Source organism: Sebastes umbrosus, chromosome 4 (genome assembly GCF_015220745.1).
Source record: "Sebastes umbrosus isolate fSebUmb1 chromosome 4, fSebUmb1.pri, whole genome shotgun sequence".
NCBI lineage: Eukaryota > Metazoa > Chordata > Actinopteri > Perciformes > Sebastidae > Sebastes > Sebastes umbrosus.
The window spans coordinates 6,692,739-6,714,321 of record NC_051272.1 but is presented as its reverse complement, the minus strand read 5'-3'; the positions used below and the strand labels follow the sequence as shown (position 1 = coordinate 6,714,321).

Sequence of the window (21,583 nt, the reverse complement as noted above, 5' to 3'; positions counted from 1 at the left end):
AAACACACACACAGCATTAGCTTTGGTCAGTTTTGGTATTGAAGGTTAAGGGTGACTGGTTTGGTCAGGTGAGGGGGTCAGAGGTCAAAGGTGAGGTTGATACTCTCTCCAGCTTTGACGCTGATCAGCTGAGTCTGCTGATGTAACTCCGGCATGCTGGCAGTGATGGCGTACGTCCCCGGCGAAACCTCGATGAAGAAATCTTCACCTGCCGCCGACACTCGACCCTGAAGAGAACGTGACTTGAATTATAAAGTTTCTTTTTTGTTTTTTGTTACTTGATGTGTGAAGAGTGGATCTATTGTTATGTTCCCCTAATTGAGTTCCCCTAATAACCAATAGAGGGACGTTACAGACACTGGCTCCAAGAAATCTGCAATCCCACAGGATTCAACTCAAAAAGCACCAAAATCTCTAATTTCTTTCCAAAAAATGTGGACTTCTGTCATTTATTTCACTTCTGTTAATGTGCGTTGTCAGAATCACTGTTCCATTTAAGGACATTTTACTTGAGAAGAAATTTTGTGGTTGCCTATCGCTGTCAACTACGGTATTTTTGTCCTATTCTTTATTTAGTTTCATATAATTTCTTTAGCAAGACACCGATTCTTGAAAACCCTGTCAGTCTAACATTAAGACAAATATCTTTAGAGCTGCATTAAACAATATTTTTTATATCAACATTGATTCAAAAAGAGTGTCCTTATGTAAAAGTGCTGCTAGTACTGGTATTCCCACTGAGAATCAACACTTGCTAGCAACGGCTTGCGACTTTCAGCTCATTGTTTCGATTTGCTGTTCTGTATGATTAATTCAAACAACTTTCACAAACCCTGCGTAGTCTTTTGAGGCACAGGCCGAGTGTTTTTAACCTCCTAGGGCAAAAAAAGTGTGTGATGGTGAATAACGTTGAATATTTAGCAAGCTAAAGATACAGGTATTTTTCTCAGAACTGTATCAAAATAAGTCTAAAATGCCAGTAAATATTGAAATTGCACAATGAGTTAAATAGGATTTCCATTTTACTATGTGTCAGCTGTTGGCTGTTTGATTACACATTAGTAACCTGATAAACTGACATGGCTTTGTTCCTCTGAGTTTGATTCTAAGATTTTTTTCTGCATCCTATTTATCAAAAATCACATATGACAGATGAAAGCTTTATATGACTCAAAGAAAAAGCAGCAGACTCTTCTTACCTTGTTGTGTGGAGCTCGTACATGTTTTCTGGCTGACTGTGCAGGTGCTTTGATCCCAACAGCTGGCCGTGAGTGGAACCTGGACACGTGTCTCCTCTCAGTGTCAGTGGGCTCAGTGCAACAGCCAGACTCATAAAACCTCTGCAGCACAGAGAAATATTCACATTTTAGTCTTCAGGTCTGAGCTGAAAGCATTATAGAGATGCAGGTAAATAATCACTGACCTTGCACTGTTGGGTCGTCTGGACCATGAGGTCTGCGATAGTTGCAAAGACGTCATCAAGCTCTGTGTGTGTTCTCTGCAAAAGAGCAAGACAATTGAGTCATAGCAAGTCAAAACCTAAACTTAAATGATGATGGGGTCAATATGCAGAAAACATGCAGGCACCTTTACAGGGATTTGTGTGTCTTCATCTGCAGTAGGGGGGGACTGCGATGGTCCAGGGCTCGTCCAGCCTACACTCCGCCTGGAGGCCCGCTCTAGCACCTCCAGGCCCAGACTGGCAGAGCGCCGCAGAGAAGACTCCAACCAGGCTTGGCTGGCCATGAAGAGTTAAACTCAGGTTCCCCTCACCTGAGTGGAGTAACAAGCACAGGGACCTCAGCCACTGTCCTTTTCCTCACACACTAGAGTTTTATTTCAAATATAGAGCACTTCACAGTTGTAAATGTAAACATTCCAAATGTGTCCCAGTATATTTCCTGTTGCAGTTTGTGTGAATAAGACAGGAAGTAAACATGGACCCAAGCTGTAGTCTAGCAATGCCATGCGGTTGAAAGGTCTATACTTTATACTAATTTGATATGGCGGAAGCGATTACTTGATTGACGGAAAATTTAATTGGTAGCAGTGATAATCCACCAGTTTTTTTAAGCAAACATCATAAACTTCTTCAACTTATTAAAAATGAATATTTGCTCTTTTTATTAATCTTCTATGATATCAAACAGAATATCTTCTGGACTAAACAAGCATTTTAAAGGCATCAGTTTAAAAAACTCTGAGAAATGAGATGGACATTTTATAGACCACCTTAATCGTTTTCTTAAAGAGGACCTAATGTGCTTATTTTCATTTACATACTTGTATTTTGGGTTTCTACTAGAACATGTTTACATGCTTTAATGTTCAAAAAAACGCTTTAATTTTCTCATACCGGCTGTGCAGCAGCACCTCTTTTCACTCTCAACGCTCTGTTTGAGCTCCCCCAGTCTGCTCTGATTGAACCCACTTGGCCCACTGTTGTGATTGGTCAATTGAACCAAACTCTTCGGACTCCGCTCCAGCTCCACTCTAGCTAGCTTTGCTTGAGGGCGTGCTAAACTAGCCGCTAGGCAAAATGTGTTACCTGGTGACCTCACCACCTTACGTAAAATAAGGCGGGACTTCAAGGAGCAGTGTTTTGTAAGAGAGATTAACACCCTTTGGCGTGGACTTTGCAGACCTTTTACATGCACAAAAAAACTATAAAACACACTAAAGGAAAGGGATAAAGCACAAAAGCATAATAGGTCCCATTTAATAAATTAAAAGACGGATTAACTGGTAATAAAAAATAGTTGCAACCCTAATTTTATATCAGTAAATTAATACAATTTGAAACCCAGTATATCAGTGAAATATTAATGTATAATATAATTGATTAAGTGTGATGGTTTAATTTACAAAAATCTGTTCAGAAAGTCTGCAGAAAGCATCTCTTGGCAGTTTTATCAAAATGATAACACTTACAGATAAATCTAGCAGCCTACAAGTGAACGCAGCAGGAACACTGCGCATGCGTGAAGATTAACACCCAACTGAGCCTCTACATTCTAGAAGGCAGGATGTTTGTTACTTTTATCAGTCGCTACTTTACTTTCTGTTTTAAACAGTCAGCCGTTGACTCAACACTAAAACACTGAAACATTCCACGTTCCATCGCATACGTCACGTTCTATTAACGTTTCGTCACGATAACTTCACTGATCACTGACTGCTGTGTCAACAAGTCTCTAGTGAAGAAGAAGAGATTATTTACCTGTTCACTGCACGGGTCAGCAAGTAAACACACATATATTCAAGCTTTCAGAGGAACCAGTGCTTCTTAGTTCAGTTTGCTGCATGTAGTCAGATGTAGTTCTCACATTTTAATGATTTATCCTGTGAAGTTCAGCTCTTACCAGCAGCAGCAGGGCAACAGCAGGGCGATGCTGCGTTCAAGTGACAGGACAGGAAGTCCTGCAGGTTAAACCACGCCCCCTTTATGCCGGGTTCAAACACCCTAAGTCATGTGGAGAGGTTTCACTTTTCTGCTGATTTCTTACACCCCCTTTCATACCAAGAAAGGAAATTAGAATAAGAAATAAAATAATTAATAATAATATAATAAGAAATTGCAGTCCTGTCAATGGTCACTTTCTAAAAATCTTCACATATACTTCACTTTAAAAAACTCACTCACTTTTTAAGAATTGGTTTTCTGTGATTTTATTTACGCTTTGGTTGTTTTTTTACTCTCTGGGTTTTTATGTGTTTGGCTTTAAGTACATTTCGTTATCCTTGTGTTTTTAAATGTGTTCTGTTTTTTATTGTAAAGCACTTTGTAACTGTGTTTTGAAAGCTGCTATATAGTAAATAAAGGTTATTATATACCTGGCGGGCTATCAGGTTTCCATTTAAAAAATAATATATATATTTTTTTAAATACAGGCTACTGTAGTGAAACAAAATTACAGTAGTTATTAAAAGAAAATCACATAGAATAACCTAAATGTATGTGATTTATACATTGTTCAGAGATGCAGTAGTTTGGGGGAATTTTCCATTTTTTTCTGAGTCAAAAACTAATAAATGCCTTAGGACAGACCTTGTTTCTATTTGGTGGTCTGAAGTTATGTCAAATAGCAATATTAGGCTGCCTTGGCTCAACTGTTGAATGTTTCAGGACAGCCCTACTTCTGTAACTGTATCATTAAATCTCTATTAGCAGGTTTCAGACATTTAGCCCATTTTCAAATTCACATTTTGAGGGCTGCAGTAACCCTGAGGTGACTCATTGGCCCATAATTGTGTGAGATGTCTTGATCAAGGTTATCCTATAGTCATAATTACAGTGCATACTTGAGCTCGAGTGTCCCCAACAGTTGCTCTCAGGTGTACAACAATAAACATTTTACCACAGTGTTATAATGATTTAAACCTTACTGTGCAGGACTATTTCATTTGATCATCAGACAATTTGAAAATACTGTCCATACCAAATTTGCACATAATTGAACATGCAACAGATATCGCTGCATTTTCACAGAGCACAAGCTTAAAATGTAGCACATACCAAAACTGCCCTATATGGAGGCATTTAAATTAGACATGACAATTATGTAGTTCCATTTATACAGTTTATTTTTGCAAAAACACACTGACAGGAACATTATGCCATCAGCACACAGGCTCCTCCAACTGCCTTGATCTTCTCCTCGGCCCGTCGGCTGAAGAACTTGGCCTTGACGATCACAGGCTGCTTGGGCAGCTTGCCTTTGCCCAGGACTTTGTAGTAGCCCTGCGAGATTAAAAACACAATATTAGTGCAACCAGATAACCACATGTACACTAAGAACATTATATCTGGCAAATTCTGCAAACCTATTTCCTCAGCAGGAAAACAAAGCCCATAACATTATGGTCAACTACTATCTTCAACAAAATGCATAAAATTAATTGAATGTCCAGTAGCACAAACTAAAGGCCTGTGCAATGCCACAATAACACTACATAAAAAAGCATATGTAGCACAGCACTGAGGTTCTACAAATCTTCATCCAACGCAAAGCTCAGCAATATCTTTTCAGACATTCGAATATGTTGGTGGGACATTACTCTTCTCTACTGTTTGCATTTGTTAGTAATTTTACTTCAAAGTGGGATGGAGTGAAGTCAGTTAATGTTCCATCTATTGTAGCTTGCAACACATTTCAGTATAGACTGAAATATACAGACAATAATTACAGACAGTGGGAGAAAATTACAGTTTGGTCACAAAAGTATTGAGGCAAAAAGTTGTTGCATGTTTAAGTTTTAGGACTAAATTTCTTTAGAACTTTCACTTTGTGTCAGGAATTCCTTTGCGTATCAAAATTAGAGGACTTCATATTGAACAAATCTAACTTTGCATAATACACTTGCCATATGTCAAATGAAAACAGTGACAACAGTGCATCCAGTACAGAGAGATATGTTGAGCCTAGCTTAGCTCAAATACTAGGGCTGCGGCCAAATAATCTTTCTTGCTGGTCAAAATCTCTTGATGCTAAGGAAAGGTGCTTCAATGCTTCCTTGTCTCCTTTAGCATACAGTAAACTGGACCATCCTTTACCAAAGGAGATAATGCCGTCCCACAATTCCTTGCGGCATCACCACATTAAAAGCATCCACCGTCGCATAATTACGTAGCCTAGTTTCAGTGCAGTCGGATTTTCTTAGCACCGCTGTTGTCTATTCCTAGTCCTTCTGAATTCTCCTTCACATCTTTTCTTGACCTCACAACGTTTTCCATCGAGGTCAAGGAAAAGACATAGGACATCTTTTATTTTTTGACTATTGAACAGTCAAAGGACTAGGGAAATGTTGGCATCCCTAAAAATAAAAAATAAATAAAAACTATTTCAACAATCTAAATCCATCTTATCCATATTTTTCTCTTTTATCTACCAAGCTTATCACAAATATGCCTAAGACCCAGCTTTGACTGGGATTTGTTCAATTACCACACAGAAGATACGACAGACACAGCACTGTTTCAAAGTTATTTAAAGGTATTTTTTTCCACTCTTGATAAAGCTAGGTTAACCATGTTCCTTTACTTACAGTCTTGAGAAAAACAATCTTAAACAACAGCCAGAGTAAACCAATACATCAGCTTGTTATTCTTATGGTCAAGACGTGCAGAGGCTCGCATATTCAGGCTCTACCTGACCCCAAACTCTCTCTGCCATGGTTGGCTTGAGACAAAACATTTTGTCGGTAATGACAATGTTGGTAAATACTTACAGCGCGCACGGCATCGATGATGGGTGCGGGTCCGTCGGGCTTCTTGCCGTAGTTGAGCCTGGTCTGCTCGCTCACCAGCGTCCACAGCTTGTCCAGGTTGATGGTGGGGCAGTGGGTTGTGTTTCTCTTAAGATGGTAATGTCTCATACCCACCTTACCGAAGTACCCCGGATGGCTGAGGAGACACAGTGAGGACAGACAAAAAGGTCAACATCTGTCTATCCAGAGTGGGAAATAAACAGTGACTCTAGGACGGAAGCTGAAAAAAATGATGGCTGTGTTTGGCAGCATTATATAAGTTAACACTTTGGCAAATAATCAAATATTTAAAAAGGCATTGCTCCTCTAGTAAATCTCTGTAGACTTAAGATTCCTGCTCTAAGCTTATTATAAATACACCCAAATACAGCATTCTTTTAACCAAAGACATCCAAATCAGTTATTAAAACATACTACATATTAATGTGCAATCATAAGTTAATTTCCAATATTCTGAACACATTTATGCATTAATTGCAATCAAAATTATGCCAAGACAGTTCAGAAAGAACCACACCACTTTTCCAAAGAATGTATCATATTTCTAAAACATCTTTCCCCAATTTTAATATGATGCGATCACAGCATCAGTAATCAGTGAGATCACCGCACAACAGTTTGTAACTGACCATGTGGCTGACTGGCCTACAAAGAGCCAGTCGGTGAATAGGAACAGTTTTCACTCTAAGAGTACTCTAGCACACCAAGACAATGAATTATGTCAAGATGAGACTCTAGTCTCTACAACATTCATATCAACTACTGACTAAAGAGATATAACAACAACAACAACAGATTAAAGGAAGACTACAGACAAACAGTGTGTACCATGTCAGAAAACATTGCAGATCAACTTGCTGATCTTCCATAGCCCAATTCCCCAAAACTATAAACTGAAACTTGGCATTACCCTTGTCAGAGTATTTGTAAACATGAATGTGCATATACATTTTATTTAAAGGGCTAGTTCTTTGCACACATACAGTATAGCTCTAAAACAGATCTAATTAGGGATGTCACGATAACCAATACTTTGGTACCAAAATTCTAAAAATGTGACGGTACTAGTTTTCTTCGGTACCGAACGATGCCTGTAATGGTCATTTGGTACCGGAGCGGAGGTACTGGAGATGAAATTCTTCTGTATCTAATGGGGGCAGTATACGCTTACAAGTGTTCTCATATGCCGTGAAATGAAGGAAGAAGAAGAACGCCGTAACAGCACAGAAGAAAACAACACGAGACGTGAAAGATGGCAGCTGCTGCAGCGCTACCTTCGCCTCAACTCGTTGAGAAAAACAAAAACAAAATAGCAAGAGTCAGGTATGGAAGTACTTTGCGTTCGAGGCGGATTTACAAGGAGTAATAATAGATTCGCAAAAACCAGTATGCGATGCAGTAACGGCGCCGTCGTACTTTTCTTTCGATAGGAGGAAGTACTTCCAATTTAGCAAAGCACCTCAAAGACAGACATCCAGACAATATCGTTTGTTTTAAATACTTGAAGGCTACATGCCACTGTTCTGTTTTGCAATGTTAATAGATGTTTTTTATTTATTTATTACTTAAAGGCTACATGCCTGTTTTTTGTAATGTTCAAATGTTTTAATAAAGGAGTGCATGTTGAATTACATGTTTGTTTGTTTTTTTAACCGTGGTATCGAATATCGTGTAAATTCACTGGTATTGGCATCGACTACTAGATTCCTGGTACCATGACATCCCTAGTTAAACTGTGTGTGTACCATGTCAGAAAACATTGCAGATCAACTTTCTTATCTGCCTTAGCCCAATTTCCCCAAAACAATAAACTAAAACTTGGCATTACCCTTGTCACAGTATTTGTAAACATGAATGTCATATACATTTTATTTAGAGGGCTAGTTCTTTGCACACATACATGTCTAAAACAGATTCAATGTCTAGAGAAATCCTAAAAACTTTGCTCCAACTCATCTCCAGAATCTCATCTTTGTCATGCAGCACTTACTATTTGTCGAAGTTGATTCTGTGGTGATGCATACCACCAGCATTACCACGACCTCCAGGATGCTTTCTGTGCTTGCCTGTAGTGGGGTTGGACAAGTTATAGTCAACCATGTGTCACATACTGAGACAACTTTCAAGTACACAATCAAGTTAAACAACTCACCAATACGACCATGTCCGTGGCTGACGTGCCCTCGGAGCTTCCTAGTCTTGGTCTGCTTGGTAGGCTGTCGACATAGATTAGATATAGATTATAATAACCAGTAAGCAACAACAGTCCTGATCCTATCACAGCCTGTGGAGCTAAATTAGCCTCATAGCCTCTCATGTTACTTAGATGCATTAACAGTCAACTTAAAACAGTTACCAGCAAACCATTCACAGTAAATCAGACATTCACAGGCTGTTATTTCTATTAAAACGAAGGAACATTACAAGCTCTAACCCACAGCTTAAAAACCGGCTGTTTACATGCTGCCTAGCATCCCAGGAAGCTAATGCTAATTCACCTGCATTTACCTGCAGACTTTTAACGCTTAACATGTACAGCAGAATGAACCTTTAGCACTTAACAGGTTAACATTAACACCGGGCACTTTTACCTTTCAAACCAGGACTGTCACATGTCTATATTTAGACTACAGGAGGTTTATAAACGTGGTTAGAACATGTGAGACAGACAGGAGATGCTGTCTGACTGCTAACAGCCGAGGGCCGTGCACAGTAAAGACCTCACAAATACCCATAAATGTCATTAAATCTCTGGAAATAACATCGCGTGAATGACCGTAGGTGATGTCTTTACTATAACCCGTCATCGGATGTTAGTTTACTGTACGAATGAACAAGGATGGGCACAGATTTAACGACATTTCAGAGCACAGATATGTGTGATGGCACCTACCATCTTGGAGGCTAGGAGAAAGAGGAACGGGATTTGCAAACCACGCGGTTTTGTGCGAGATTTGGCTCAAGCCTACAGCGACGCCCAGTGGTGGAGGACAGGAATGACTGAAATACACAACACAAACTACATAGCAGTATATAGGATGAAGTAGTTAAAATTAGCTTCACCTTTACCAGCTACAACAATAAAGTGATGCTTAAATGCATCAATAATTATAATCCAATAATATGTGTTTTTCTGACATGGGCTATTCTGCATATTGAGTACTTTTACTTCTGGTACTTTAAAGGTCCCATATTATAAAAACGTGAGATTTTCATGTTTTTTTATTATAAAGCAGGCTTAAGTCCTTTATAAATACTGTGAAGGTATCGAAACGCTCAATCCACAGGGAAATACACACAGCCCGTATTCAGAAACTGAGCATTTGAAACAAGCTGTCAGGATTTCTGCCCATTTGTGATGTCACGAATATACAATATTTAGGCCCTTTAAACAGATTTAAACAGAAACATTCTAAATGTGTGTCCGTTTATTTCCTGGTTGCAGTGTATGTGAATGTCATCAGCTGACAGGAAGTATACATGGACCCAAGCTGTTTCCTAGCAACGCAATTCTGTTGCAATTTTGCCGTAATTCCGTTGAAATTAGCTAAAACGGAGCGTTTCAGTCAGAGGGTAAATACAGGCATATTCAGGCCGACAGTATGAGGAAAATACAGTGTTTTTTGAACATTACAGCATATAAACATGTTCTAGTAGAAACATAAAATACAAGTATGATCCTGAAAATGAGCACAATATGGGACCTTTACGTATATTTTAATGCTCATACTTTTGTAATTTTACTTGTCCTACAGTTCTTTTATTTAAAAAAGAAGATATATTTTGCATATCTTTTGATATATTTTTTTCACATTTTTTATTTTAAATTTTGTATTTATTTCTTGACTTTTGTAGTACATGTTTTTTCTTTTCTCCTGTGTTTATTGTTACACACCAAATACCAATGCAAATTCCTTGTATGTGTAAACCTACTTGGCAATAAACCTGATTCTGATTTCATGACCATTTGAAGATCATAGTAGTTGTCATTTTTACACATCATCACATCATAAAACTGGCTATATAAAAAAACATGATTGTGATATAGCCTAATGTTTTTACAGTTGTGTTATAAATATTTGTTAAATCAATTTTATATATTGTGCCATACCACATTCATTTCCTAATTTGATTACCAAAATCTCTGTATACTTTTGTCAAAACACAAAAATCCTTGAGGAAAACTTTGATTAAAATTACTTCAAAATATTCCAACTCCCAAAACAAAACGTAGTAATATGGGTATCTCTTTTTTTTTTTTTTAGGTTAGATGGAAACATTGTATTTATAGGATTAGGGTTATTTCATTTAAAAATAAACACCACAAATAATACAGAAGGATATTTCATGTCTTAATTATCTGCCAAGATGTGTGGTGTTCATATTGATGATCCAAATATAATGTAATTTACTGGCATTATTTTTTCTGTATTCTTCTTTTATTTAAAATTTCATGTGAACAAGATATTGTTATTTACTTGCATAATAAAAGTTACTGAATAAATTAATTCATCCCAGCAGAAAGTAAAACAACATTCAGTGGTGCACATATAGATGCATTATTAACATGTAATTGCACAGTCAAACCTCAGTGGGATTGCACTTGTGTATCTTTTATGAGGATTTACAGCAGAAACCAGGTCAGCTGTGATAGAAACAAGCATTTTCAGCATCATCAGGCGTGCTCACACATCACTGTGATGCTGTTAGGAGTTAACTCACACATGAGATGATTTATGTAGAATTTGAATTGATAGTCAAATCATAAGTCAACAGCAGAGCCTTGAGTTTATCTTTGGACGGTTTACAGCGAGTGAACTCTGTTATTCTAAACTTGTTTCCCAAAGATCTTCACTTTGTGTGCACCGAAGGATTTCTGGGTCTTGTTAGTATCTGACTGCATGGAGGGAGTTCCTAGTAAATCACTGAATTACTCTTAACGTCATGTTAAATGATGATGCTCTATTTTGATGATGTGCTTTGTGTGACTGTAGAGTTCAGCAGTATACAAATTATTTTTGTAGCAAACCTCTGAGCACCTTTACAAGTATATCTTAGTATAAGTAATCTATAGTAGGAAAAATCTGTATATTTTTTACATTTATAGAAAATAGTCAATATTTAAATGGATTTTTAATCACAGAAAAAAACTGCACTTTTCAACACAAGTCCTTTTTACACATACACTGATGCTTTGCTGCAGGTACAATTTCTACAGTACATTTTCCTGGTTTTATTTTTATTTATAGGTAACATTTTCAATGCAGGACTTTTCCTCGTAACAGAGTATTTTACAGTGTGGTATTAGTACTAGGGATGTCAATCGATTCAAATATTTAATCACGATTAATCACATGATTGTCCATAGTTAATCACGATTAATTGCAAATTAATCACACATTTTTTACCTGTTCAAAATGTACCTTAAATAGGGAGTGGGCAAATATGCTTGCTTTATGCAAATGTATGTATTTATCTATTACTGGAAATCAATCAACAACCCAAAACAATGACAGATATTGTCTAGAAACCCTCAGAGGTACTGCATTTAGCATAAAAATATGCTCAAATCATAACATAACAATCACAACAGCTGTCAGTGTGTCAGTGTGCTGACTTGACTATGACTTGCCCCAAAACTGCATGTGATTATCATAAAGTGGGCATGTCTGTAAAGGGGAGACTCGTGGGTACCCATAGAACCCATTTTCATTCACATATCTTGAGGTCAGAGGTCAAGGGACCCCTGTGAAAATGGCTTTATTTAACCTCCTTCAGGACAAGCTAGTATGACATGGTTGGTACCGATGGATTCCTTAGGTTTTCTAGTTTCATGTGATGTCATTATCTCTAGCTTTAAAATTGAGCCGGCTACAACCTCCGAAAGATCGATTGTGTTAATGTGTTAAAGAAATTAGCGGCATTAAAACGATTTTGCGCGTTAACTTTGACAGCCTTAATTAGTACTTTTACTTAAAGTAAAGGATCTGAATTCCTTCCTTCCGCCACCACTGAGAATAAACACAGTACAACAGCATGTTTGGATCTATTTTACGGAGTACAGTAAATCTATAGGTCTAAATTAACATATGAACTTGGAGGTTATGAAATGAATGGGTTGGTTTTGCTGCTTTTCCCCCCCAGGTGCAGAGTTACAGTTGATTTACATACTGTCATATCTGTTATTCAAAGCTTGAGTCAATTTTACAGGCTGTGACTTGTCATTGGTTAGAATTTACTGGGAGTGAACTGTTCGTACCTCCATCTTCAGAAAAGACAAATTTACACAGCTGAGACTCATCCGTGAAAGACAGATAATAGCAGTTTGTTCAGTACAGTTCATAGGAAACACTTGCTTGCAGTGACTCAGGGGGCGCTGTGGTTGGATCAGCTGCTCTCCACCAATCACATCGTCCGTGTCCCCCTTGGTACTGGACAACGGTGCCATCCCTCTCATCCTCAGCTCACATCCACCCGGCTTTCTGAAGCAGACATCTTGTTTTTCATTGCTCATATTCACAGGTAAGGTACAATTATGATGCTACTTTAACCTCATTCCTATAAATGTTCTGTTACTAACCGTTAATGTCTTTTTTTCATCAGTCATTTGACTTGTAGAAGATATTATTTTCCTCGTACAAATGAGCAGTTAAAACAAAAGGTACTTCTACTGTTTATTCTATTATTTCTTTGGTGGGTTTCTGTTTGTTTTGATTCTTGTATTTTGCCGTCAAACACTGGGCACACAGGAGATTTCAAACCAGCAGCTTCTTCTATGTTTTCTCTTCTGTTTTTTCACCCCAAGAGGCCTGATCTTCCTGGAGATGGCTCACCTGCCTCACAGACGCCATGGCAACTCTCCCCAAAGGCGTGCCACCCTGTTGCCACTGGTTGCCAAGTGGAGAGTACAGCTGGCACTGGAGGCCATGTCATCCGAGACTGGTTCAAATCCCACAACAACAGCAGAGGAGCCGAGCCTCCCAGCAGAACACGTAATAGCCGAAAGACAGTGTTGAAAATTAACAGTTTCATGATTGAGAAGGGCGGTTATCACAACAGCTGGATGAGTTTCACACTGTTAAGGAAGAGGGCTATTGATACTTAATTCAACTTTTGGTTTGATGAGAATGAAACTAAATCTATAATTATTTTTTGAATAGCTCTGCAGTACTGGATTCTGTGAGATGGAAAAGGAGTCAAACCGGTCCTGCAAGGGAAAGACCAGAGTGGTCTCTCCTTCATCTGGGAAACCTGGAAAAGATGTATCAGCTTTATTGAAGAGAATAAGGTACAACACGGGAACACTAACAGCACAATGGGAAAATGTATTTAAAGGAGACGTATCGTGCTCCTTTTCAGGTTCATACTTGTATTTTGGGTTTCTACTAGAACATGTTTACATACTTTAATGTCTGTCTGAATATACCTGTATTCACCCTCTGTCTGAAACGCTCCGTTTTAGTGCCTGTCTCTTTAAAAAGTCCAGTCTGCTCTGATTGGCTTGCGATAAAAATATGTTTGTGACATAGGAAGGGGAGCCGAATCTGAATGGCTTTTTGAATCACATGTTTTGTGATCTAGGCAGCCCACAAAAAAACTGACTGTTTTTGGGTTGGTATATTCCAAATGTATGTGCACCAGCACTGAAAAAGTGAGTGTTTCATGATATGTCCTCTTTAAAAGGTAGATAGTTTGACATTTGGAAAATTTCTTTTGAGATGTAGATGAGATTTATACCACTTTAGCGTAGCATAAAGATTGGAAACAGCTAGCTGGGCTCTGTCTACACTTTAAAGCTCACAAATTATGTTAATTAGTGGGATGCATACATAAGTCTGTTTAACAATGGGTGTCTGCATACACAAATGTGCTTCTATGATCGTCAGCACATATTGTGCATGTGCTTTTGGGATGCGGACAGTTCGCTCAGGCCCTCAAACATACGGCCAGATGACCAACATATGTGAACAGAAAGTATAATTTGGACTTAAGTGCAATTTTAGTTTCTGCATGAGTCCGTGTGACGTTTGTGCAGACACTATAAACATTTTTTATTCACCATATCTGCACCTTTAAAATGAAGAATTTGTGCTTTCAAAAGGAGTGACGTGAAGTAATATCATGGGGAACAACAGTATTGCCTGGCAACCTCATGGTACATCATTGTGTTAAGTCATTGTTCCGCTTCGTTGTTTGCCAAGATAACAGCACATGACTCTCCCTAAAACCACATATTGTTGTTTTTACCTCACTGTTTGAGTATGGGATTTAACAGACAAGATATAACATGTTGATTAGTGTCCTTTAGAGATGCTGGTGGGTGTGTTTTTGAATCCTGGAGAGAGACAGGCTCGCTGTTTCCTCTTGTTTCCAGTCTAGGCTAATCACTTCCAAGCTCTTAAACTCCATAAAGAAAGAATAAACAAATGTAAATTAAATAAAAGAAAGTGGTATCAATCTTTTCATCTAACTCTCTGAAAGAAAGTAAATAAGTAAATAACTACTCCCTTATTGATATTCCATGTTGGATAGTAGCCTACTCCTGATTTGGTAAATTTGGGATCTGATGAAAAAGATTTTTCCACTGACCAAGCCTTCATTTATTTCCACAGGATTCACCCAGAGGCCCAAAGGATTCTGGGTAACTCCTGCATACCTGTAGTGAGCTTGGAGCGTCTGAACTTCCGGTCCGTGTGCTTCTCATCTCTGCAGCCGGTTGTTTCTCTGGTACGACTGCCCTGCCAAACACAAGTCAAGTTACACAATGACGCTTCCTGTTTGGATCTTCCTCCGCTGGTACAGAATGGATTCAGTCATCATGAGGCAAACATTTTGGAGGTGTCGCCTCAGTCTGATCTCAGTCAACCAGAACCTTCACCAACATCGTGGACTGAACCGTACTGTCCTGACAGCTCCCCTTCCGAGGAACCGGAGCAGGACTCAGGCTTCGACTGTGACTCTAATCCAGATCAGCCGTACATCCTGTTCGATCATGGATCCGATGAATGGGACCCGGATGGGAAAACGGATTCAGAAACATTTTATTTGGATCCGGATCGTGAGCAGACATTGGTGATCGAACTGGATCCAGAACCGGAAGCAGATCGGGATGAAACCCTGGAGGTGGAGGATGAAGTAGTTCAAATGGACGATAGTGAAGATCAAAGACCTGATCTTTGCAGCTCACAGGAGGAGGAGGAAGAGGAGGAGGACTCATCCACGCAGAAACCTGGACCTGGATCAGGGCCTGAGGAGATGGAGAGTGAAGATTTTTGTGCTGTGTGTCTGAACGGAGGAGATCTGCTCTGCTGCGACCGCTGCCCTAAAGTTTATCACTTGGACTGTCACATACCTCCACTCACCAACTTCCCACTGTAAGTGCTGTAAGGACACCCAGTACGAGCACACTATCCTTTATCTGCTACACCAGCTCAGTCGCACAACAGTTCTTGAAATAGTCACGAAATTCAATCTATTTGATTTGTGTACGTAGACACACCTTTGACATGTGTCATAAACAAATATCAGGCTTTGGCTGCACAGACAATACTTGTTTGTGGCATTCATTTGGTTTTGGTCGTTTTACATGATTTGTTAGCAACGATAACAAGGTAACATTGTTTTTAAATCTCTAAATCATGAAGTAATGGAGGTCCTCTGTCTCCTACAGAGGTGACTGGGTTTGTACGCTGTGCAGAACTGACCATGAACCTGTGGAGACCTACGACTGTGAGAACAAGCACTCCTGCGGGGGAGTCAAAGCTCCGTACACAATGACCAACCAGGACCAGAGGGTGAGCTGCGGGGTCGGTTTGACCCTTATCACATCCATAAAAGCTGTTCATTTATTTATTTTGTTTCAACCTAAAAGAAAGCAGGACAAGCAGTTTCTGGTGGTCAAACAGTCATCAAATTGATATAGTGTACCAAAAGTAAAGCAATCATTAATTCAAAGTCAGAAAAAATGGACACAAAATTGTTTTTTTCTTTTTTACAGCAGCATAATCACTAGTATAGAGTTGTTTTCCAGACTCTTGATATGGTATCAGACCCATGAGTAGATGAACATATGTTTTATAGTGACTGTGTATGTGTGTGTGTGTGTTTCCTGTTCAGAGGTGTGAGAAGCTGACTCTGCTGTTGTACCGTCACACGCTCAGCGCTCCGTTCCATGAGCCTGTCAGCACCCTGGTCAGTCCAACAGATTTACATTAAAAACACGTCTATCTTATAGTAAAATCACATAAAATAAATCACCCTGACAACACTGAATATAACATATATCAGTGTACAAATATATAGGTCATAATAGATACATGACAGCCTGTACTTAAAGGTGCAGTGTGTAGGGTTTGGTGGCATCTAGTGGCGAGGTTGCAGATTGCAACCAACTAAACAACTTCAAAGTCGTAGTCGGAGAACTATGGTGGCCGATGCGGAAACGCGACTGGCCCTATCTAGAGCCTCCATGAAGTGGACCCGCGCCCTATGTAGATATAAACGGCTCATTCTAAGGTAACAAAAAATATTACCTTATATTTTTAGGTGATTATACACTAAAGAAAACATAGTTATTAATATTATATTCCATTTCTAACAATATATCCCCCTAATTGTTACACACTTTTCCTTTAAGAAAATTATAAAAAATAGATATAAAAAATAAATATTGGGTTCAACCTACACAGGATTATATTACACAACTTGATTAAATATGAAAAATATATATATAAAAAAAGGTGTTGTTCAGTAACAAAATAAACATTATATGTCTATACAACAGATATTGCAAAATCTTCCTTTGATAATTCACCACATAAACCTAAAACTCTCTGTTGCAAACATCAAATTCCCTTTTTTTTATTCTGATAAATGGCCTTTTTTCAAGTAGGCCCTACAATAAATCAAATGGAACAAAGCAACTTAATAGAAATAAATCATTTGGCAATAATAAAGAGAAGAGCTACACTGCTGGCCTCGTTTAAAACAGCTCAAAGTGATGGCATGTAATGGTTGAGAAGAGAAAACACTGGCTTACTGAACATGTAAAATGTTCCACTGACCTTTCATAACAAAATGTTAAAATAAAAACAATGATGTAATCTGTGTGAATGTGCTCCAGGCCCGAAACTACTACCAGATCATCAAGAGGCCCATCGACCTGTCGGTGATCCGCAGGAAACTGGACAAGAGCAACACGCTCCACTACTTCACCGCCGAGCAGTTTGTGGATGACGTCCTGCTGATGTTCAAGAACTGCGCTACGTTCAATTACGTGAGTGGATTTCCCGCCTTAATCTAATTTCTAGTGTAATTGAATTATTTCTGCACTGTAACCTGCGGGAATAAGTTCCACATGTAGCAGAAAAACTGGGCCACTTTTACACTTTGATTTCTTTATGTAGCGACTGTCAATCAGGTTGTGTCCATCGGCAAGTTAATGTTAAATCTCAGGTGATATCTAACAAGAGCCAAGCTGACAGCTGTGTTCAGACACAGTAGGCTACTTTGAGCTTAATGCTAATGTCAGCACAAGATAAAACTAGAATGGCACTCGGAGAGCGCAGACCTTCGCCGAGCTGGCCGAGTATGATTGCCCCTCCTCTCCGTGCAGCTTGCGCCATCATCCACGTGTATTTTTGTTTATGTTGAGATCAGCTGTATGTAGCGGAGCATCGTAGAACACTTCATTCAAACTCGACAGAAACAAAGTGAAACTCACCTAAACCGTCGTCGTTACTCTTTCCAACAATCACCAAGTGTGCTTTGGTCAAACTGGAGTTTAATGTGAAAAAACGCTGAATCTACAGGTGTCCCCCCCTCACTCCACCCCCTGCTCTCTCTCTCTGTCCCTCTGTCGGTAGAAGGAAAGAGGCAGGGTGACCATCAACACTTAAAGCCTGTGGTGTTAATGCACAGGCTGAGCGGAGTTATTAAAAACAATTCCCGAAGCCGGATAATGATCCGGATCGCCACCAAAATATAATGGATTGTTCATTATGCCACACCCCACTCCTCCAAATTTTTTTTGAATATAGTACATAGTACAGCTGTAGTTTGTGCCAGGACTGTTACTGTGAGGGTCATTTGATTTGACCAACTGTAAATGCTGAATATGCAAAATGCATTTTATTTGCATGGAAAAAGGAAGATGAACATTTTGCGTAACAGCTCGTCTTGGGTTTCAAGAGCAAAATCCTCCACGTGGCCTTTGATTAAAAAAACAGCAGCAACAAAAACTTACACAAATCAAACATCCTCCCACATGTTGTAAGATAAGATAAGATATTCCTTTATTAGTCCCACAGTGGGGGAAAGTGCAAAAAACAAGAAGCATCAGCTCATTGGATCCACAAGAGTCTCAGCTTTACAGTGAATTTATGCAATTCAAGACTGTTTAGGGACCCATCTCTGTAAAGGGGAGACTCGTTGGTACCCATAGAACCCATTTTCATTCACATATCTTGAGGTCAAAGGTCAAAGGAACCCCTTTGAAAATTGCCTTGCCAGTTTTTTCTCGCCAAAATTTAGCCTAACTTTGGAGCGATATTTAGCCTCCTTCCCGACATAGTAGCATGACATGGTTGGTACCAATGGGTACTTTCCGGAGTATCTTCACTCTAGCTCTAAAACTGCGCCTGCTACTCCTAAAATGGAAGTCGGTTGAGGGCGCCGGCGCCCCAAAGGAGTGGTCGCACTAGATAAAAGTCAGAGGATCAACAAGAAGTACTCATCCTCTGCAGACCTCGAATGTTTGTACCAAACTTCATGGCAATCTATAAAATAGTTGTTGAGATATCTACATTTAAAACTCCATCAGCAGTCTGCTCTTAGAACTGTCTCAACTGGCCCAAGTGTGCAGACCTGTGAAATAAAGTGAACTAGCCTGTTGTAAGTCCACTATCTCTGGATAAATACAGTTTTAAGGTATAGAAATAGCCTCTGATCTTTGTGATTTTTACGTTCATCTCTTCCTGCCGTGCAGCCAGACTCAGAGGTGGCCCAGGCCGGTCGAAGCCTGGAGCTGTTTTTCTTGAGCAAACTGAAGGAGATTTTTCCCGAGCGGACGTTCCCGATGGCCAGCCAGGACCGAACGGACAGCGCTCGCCTCCGGTGGCTGAGCAGGAAGAGGAAGGAGAACCACAGGAAGAGGAGATTCGTCTTTAGTGGGAAGGGATATTACCTGTAACTAGTTTAATAAACAACACATGTAGAGTTGTATGTTGTTGCCTTAAAGCCCTTTTTTATAGATGGAGGATTTTGAAAAAACTAGACAATCCTTTTTGTACTTTTTACGTTTTCATGAAGGAGAGCTCATTATGGGGAAATCTTCAGGTTGAGTCTTTTTCACATTTCAGGTCTTTTCACAGACTTTCAGGTGGAAACTTTTTTTTTTTTTTTTTTTTTTTAAAGGGATTGATAACGTTAGAATGAAATCCATAAAATGCAAATGAATCACATTATTTTTGATCTTCTGAAAGATGTAGAGCAGGAAGTCACAATATTAAATATCAACTTTTAGAAAGGTTAATCTATTTTTTAATTGTACTGTATGTTTTTTACTTTGTGTGATGGCTTAGATTGTGCTTCAGTACAACTCTAAGTGATGTATATAATACATGGTCATATAAACATTGAGGAAACCTGGTTTTCCACTCTTTCATAATATTGCTAACTGTAATATTGTATGTAATATGTAATATGTTCGGTCACTATTACGGTTCAACGGATTTCTAAATGCTTATAAAAAACTGCATATAACTCAAATTGGGAAACAACAAGTCCTTCCATCAATCAGCGAGAAACAAAGTGAGAACAAGTACAAAGAAAAACTCTACAAAACACAACAGAGGGAAAATGTATAGGCTATTATATATAACACATATTCCCCAATTTGAACCTTTTCAGAGACTTTTAAGACAGATTCTGTCTGGTGTTGACTGACAGATGCATGGACTTCAAATATGTTATGAAAATGTTACGTGCTTAACTGTAATCGAACGCTTTGTGGACTGAAATTCAGAATTTGCATGAGAAGTTGTGAAAGTGCATGCCTGTAAAAGTTTGTAAAACTGGATTTGTATTTCTTTATTTAAATAGATATTTAACTTTACAGATAGAAAGTTTTTTGTTTTTCATTCAGTATAGCTGCCCTTCTGCAGTGAGATACAGTAGATAAATGATCAAAAGCAATATTTGTCCTTATTAGTTGGTGGTGATTTTCCAGCCCAGAAGTTATTAATAAAAGCTGCTTTCACATCTTAATATCACAGCTCAACCCATCAGCATGTAAAACAGGTCATAGCATATGCGGCTGCTGTTAAACAGGCAAACAGAGAGATAAATAAATAAATAGTTCTCTTTCATATATGAAGTACAGCAGGTGGAGGATTGAGGCCCATAAAAAAACTTTTTTTTTGTAATGTTTTAAAATGGGCTTTGAGGTACAATCGTTTTGGTTTGTTCTTCTCCAGGCTCTTGCTGTTATTACACGTCTCCCCCACCAGGGGGTGTGTTTGTATCTAAGACTTTATATTGGATCTTTTGAACATCCAGTCAAAGGTTTGAAATTACAGTGAGACTTTTAAAGCAATAAGTGCTTTCTACTTTCCATATAAATGATCCTTATCGCTCCCTGCTGGTTTCTGCACTCAGTCAGCAGATTTAGAGATCATCAGGGTTCGTCTGATTTGATTTTGTCACTCAATCTTGCTTTGAGGGACAAAATGACCACAGAGCAAGACAATAAATTACAATAAATAGATTTACTCCTTTATTTTTTTGTCCTACATTTTATTGTACCCCAGTTTTGTGTCTTTATATCATTGTGTGCATTTAGATGGGTGGGCATGTCTCAATGTGGACACAGAGTTTTAGACAAAACTGCTGAAAATCTTTATGAAATTACGCTTCTGATCAATCATGTGACAACAACAGCAAGTAAATGCATATCTTGTTCAAGAAACAATCTCTCAAAACCACTCCTTTATCCTCTCATTTCAGGCATCTTAGCTCGGACAGCAGCACCTCTCAAGCTATATTTAACATGCTCTGGATTTTAAAAATGTACAGAAATAAGGAAATGTTGAAGTTTTATAGGCCTATGGCTTGATTTGCTAAATAATTAGGTGAAATGTAAATTCCTCAGACAGTAAAAAGGACCATAACTCGATAAGATTCTCCATCAGAGCAGATTTCCTTGCTGGCATCACCTCAGAGGTCCGCTGATGATGAACTCCATCATCCTGTTTGGGCTGTAATGTCTCAGTGACCTCGATGACATCATGCAGAGTGATGTCATTGAAACACTGTGAAG

At 38.8% G+C, this 21,583-nt stretch overlaps 3 protein-coding genes and 1 non-coding gene across 8 annotated transcripts; 1 reads left to right on the top strand and 3 right to left on the bottom strand.

The window, feature by feature from the left end:
• Positions 1 to 16: 16 nt before the first annotated feature.
• Positions 17 to 3,506, bottom strand: akip1 (A kinase (PRKA) interacting protein 1). 3 transcript variants are annotated; one of them, XM_037766566.1, is made up of 5 exons: positions 3,363 to 3,506; positions 1,588 to 1,773; positions 1,424 to 1,498; positions 1,200 to 1,340; positions 17 to 227 (listed from the first exon to the last, which is right to left on the bottom strand). In XM_037766566.1, exons 2-5 carry the CDS (start codon positions 1,744 to 1,746, stop codon positions 78 to 80), a joined length of 525 nt encoding a protein of 174 aa, XP_037622494.1. In that variant the 5' UTR covers positions 1,747 to 1,773; positions 3,363 to 3,506; the 3' UTR covers positions 17 to 77. The 3 variants fall into 3 exon arrangements, with proteins under 3 accessions (XP_037622494.1, XP_037622492.1, XP_037622495.1); XM_037766564.1 differs by lacking the exon at positions 3,363 to 3,506 and adding an exon at positions 3,221 to 3,358; XM_037766567.1 differs by lacking the exon at positions 3,363 to 3,506 and adding an exon at positions 3,327 to 3,348.
• Positions 3,507 to 4,563: 1,057 nt separating this feature from the next.
• rpl27a (ribosomal protein L27a) lies at positions 4,564 to 17,461 on the bottom strand. Of its 3 annotated transcripts, XM_037766563.1 has the most exons (6): positions 17,456 to 17,461; positions 9,161 to 9,171; positions 8,420 to 8,483; positions 8,258 to 8,333; positions 6,229 to 6,403; positions 4,564 to 4,741 (listed from the first exon to the last, which is right to left on the bottom strand). In XM_037766563.1, exons 2-6 carry the CDS (start codon positions 9,161 to 9,163, stop codon positions 4,613 to 4,615), a joined length of 447 nt encoding a protein of 148 aa, XP_037622491.1. In that variant the 5' UTR covers positions 9,164 to 9,171; positions 17,456 to 17,461; the 3' UTR covers positions 4,564 to 4,612. The 3 variants fall into 3 exon arrangements, with proteins under 3 accessions (XP_037622491.1, XP_037622489.1, XP_037622490.1); XM_037766561.1 differs by lacking the exons at positions 9,161 to 9,171; positions 17,456 to 17,461 and adding an exon at positions 8,955 to 9,089; XM_037766562.1 differs by lacking the exons at positions 9,161 to 9,171; positions 17,456 to 17,461 and adding an exon at positions 8,776 to 8,814.
• LOC119487738 lies at positions 6,884 to 7,012 on the bottom strand. The gene has a single exon (XR_005206790.1). It is a non-coding gene; the product is annotated as a small nucleolar RNA SNORA3/SNORA45 family (small nucleolar RNA).
• LOC119486639 lies at positions 12,876 to 19,949 on the top strand. The gene is made up of 7 exons (XM_037766920.1): positions 12,876 to 13,259; positions 13,428 to 13,555; positions 14,880 to 15,641; positions 15,938 to 16,061; positions 16,384 to 16,458; positions 17,390 to 17,542; positions 19,253 to 19,949. Exons 1-7 carry the CDS (start codon positions 13,092 to 13,094, stop codon positions 19,454 to 19,456), a joined length of 1,614 nt encoding a protein of 537 aa, XP_037622848.1. The 5' UTR covers positions 12,876 to 13,091; the 3' UTR covers positions 19,457 to 19,949.
• Positions 19,950 to 21,583: the final 1,634 nt, after the last annotated feature.

What these genes read in the sequence shown, in the direction of transcription:
- LOC119486639 (XM_037766920.1), top strand. Translation starts at nt 13,092, where the DNA reads ATGGCTCACCTGCCTCACAGACGCCATGGCAACTCTCCCCAAAGGCGT. An exon ending in GCTTTATTGAAGAGAATAAG is followed by an intron (nt 13,556 to 14,879) that starts GTACAACACGGG and finishes TTATTTCCACAG; the next exon opens with GATTCACCCAGAGGCCCAAA. An exon ending in ACTGCGCTACGTTCAATTAC is followed by an intron (nt 17,543 to 19,252) that starts GTGAGTGGATTT and finishes CCTGCCGTGCAG; the next exon opens with CCAGACTCAGAGGTGGCCCA.
- rpl27a (XM_037766561.1), bottom strand. Translation starts at nt 9,074, where the DNA reads ATGACGGGTTATAGTAAAGACATCACCTACGGTCATTCACGCGATGTT. An exon ending in CCACGGACATGGTCGTATTG is followed by an intron (nt 8,334 to 8,419) that starts GTGAGTTGTTTA and finishes ACCCCACTACAG; the next exon opens with GCAAGCACAGAAAGCATCCT. An exon ending in AGAATCAACTTCGACAAATA is followed by an intron (nt 6,404 to 8,257) that starts GTAAGTGCTGCA and finishes GTGTCTCCTCAG; the next exon opens with CCATCCGGGGTACTTCGGTA.
- akip1 (XM_037766566.1), bottom strand. Translation starts at nt 1,746, where the DNA reads ATGGCCAGCCAAGCCTGGTTGGAGTCTTCTCTGCGGCGCTCTGCCAGT. An exon ending in AGACGACCCAACAGTGCAAG is followed by an intron (nt 1,341 to 1,423) that starts GTCAGTGATTAT and finishes TCTGTGCTGCAG; the next exon opens with AGGTTTTATGAGTCTGGCTG. An exon ending in TACGAGCTCCACACAACAAG is followed by an intron (nt 228 to 1,199) that starts GTAAGAAGAGTC and finishes CGTTCTCTTCAG; the next exon opens with GGTCGAGTGTCGGCGGCAGG.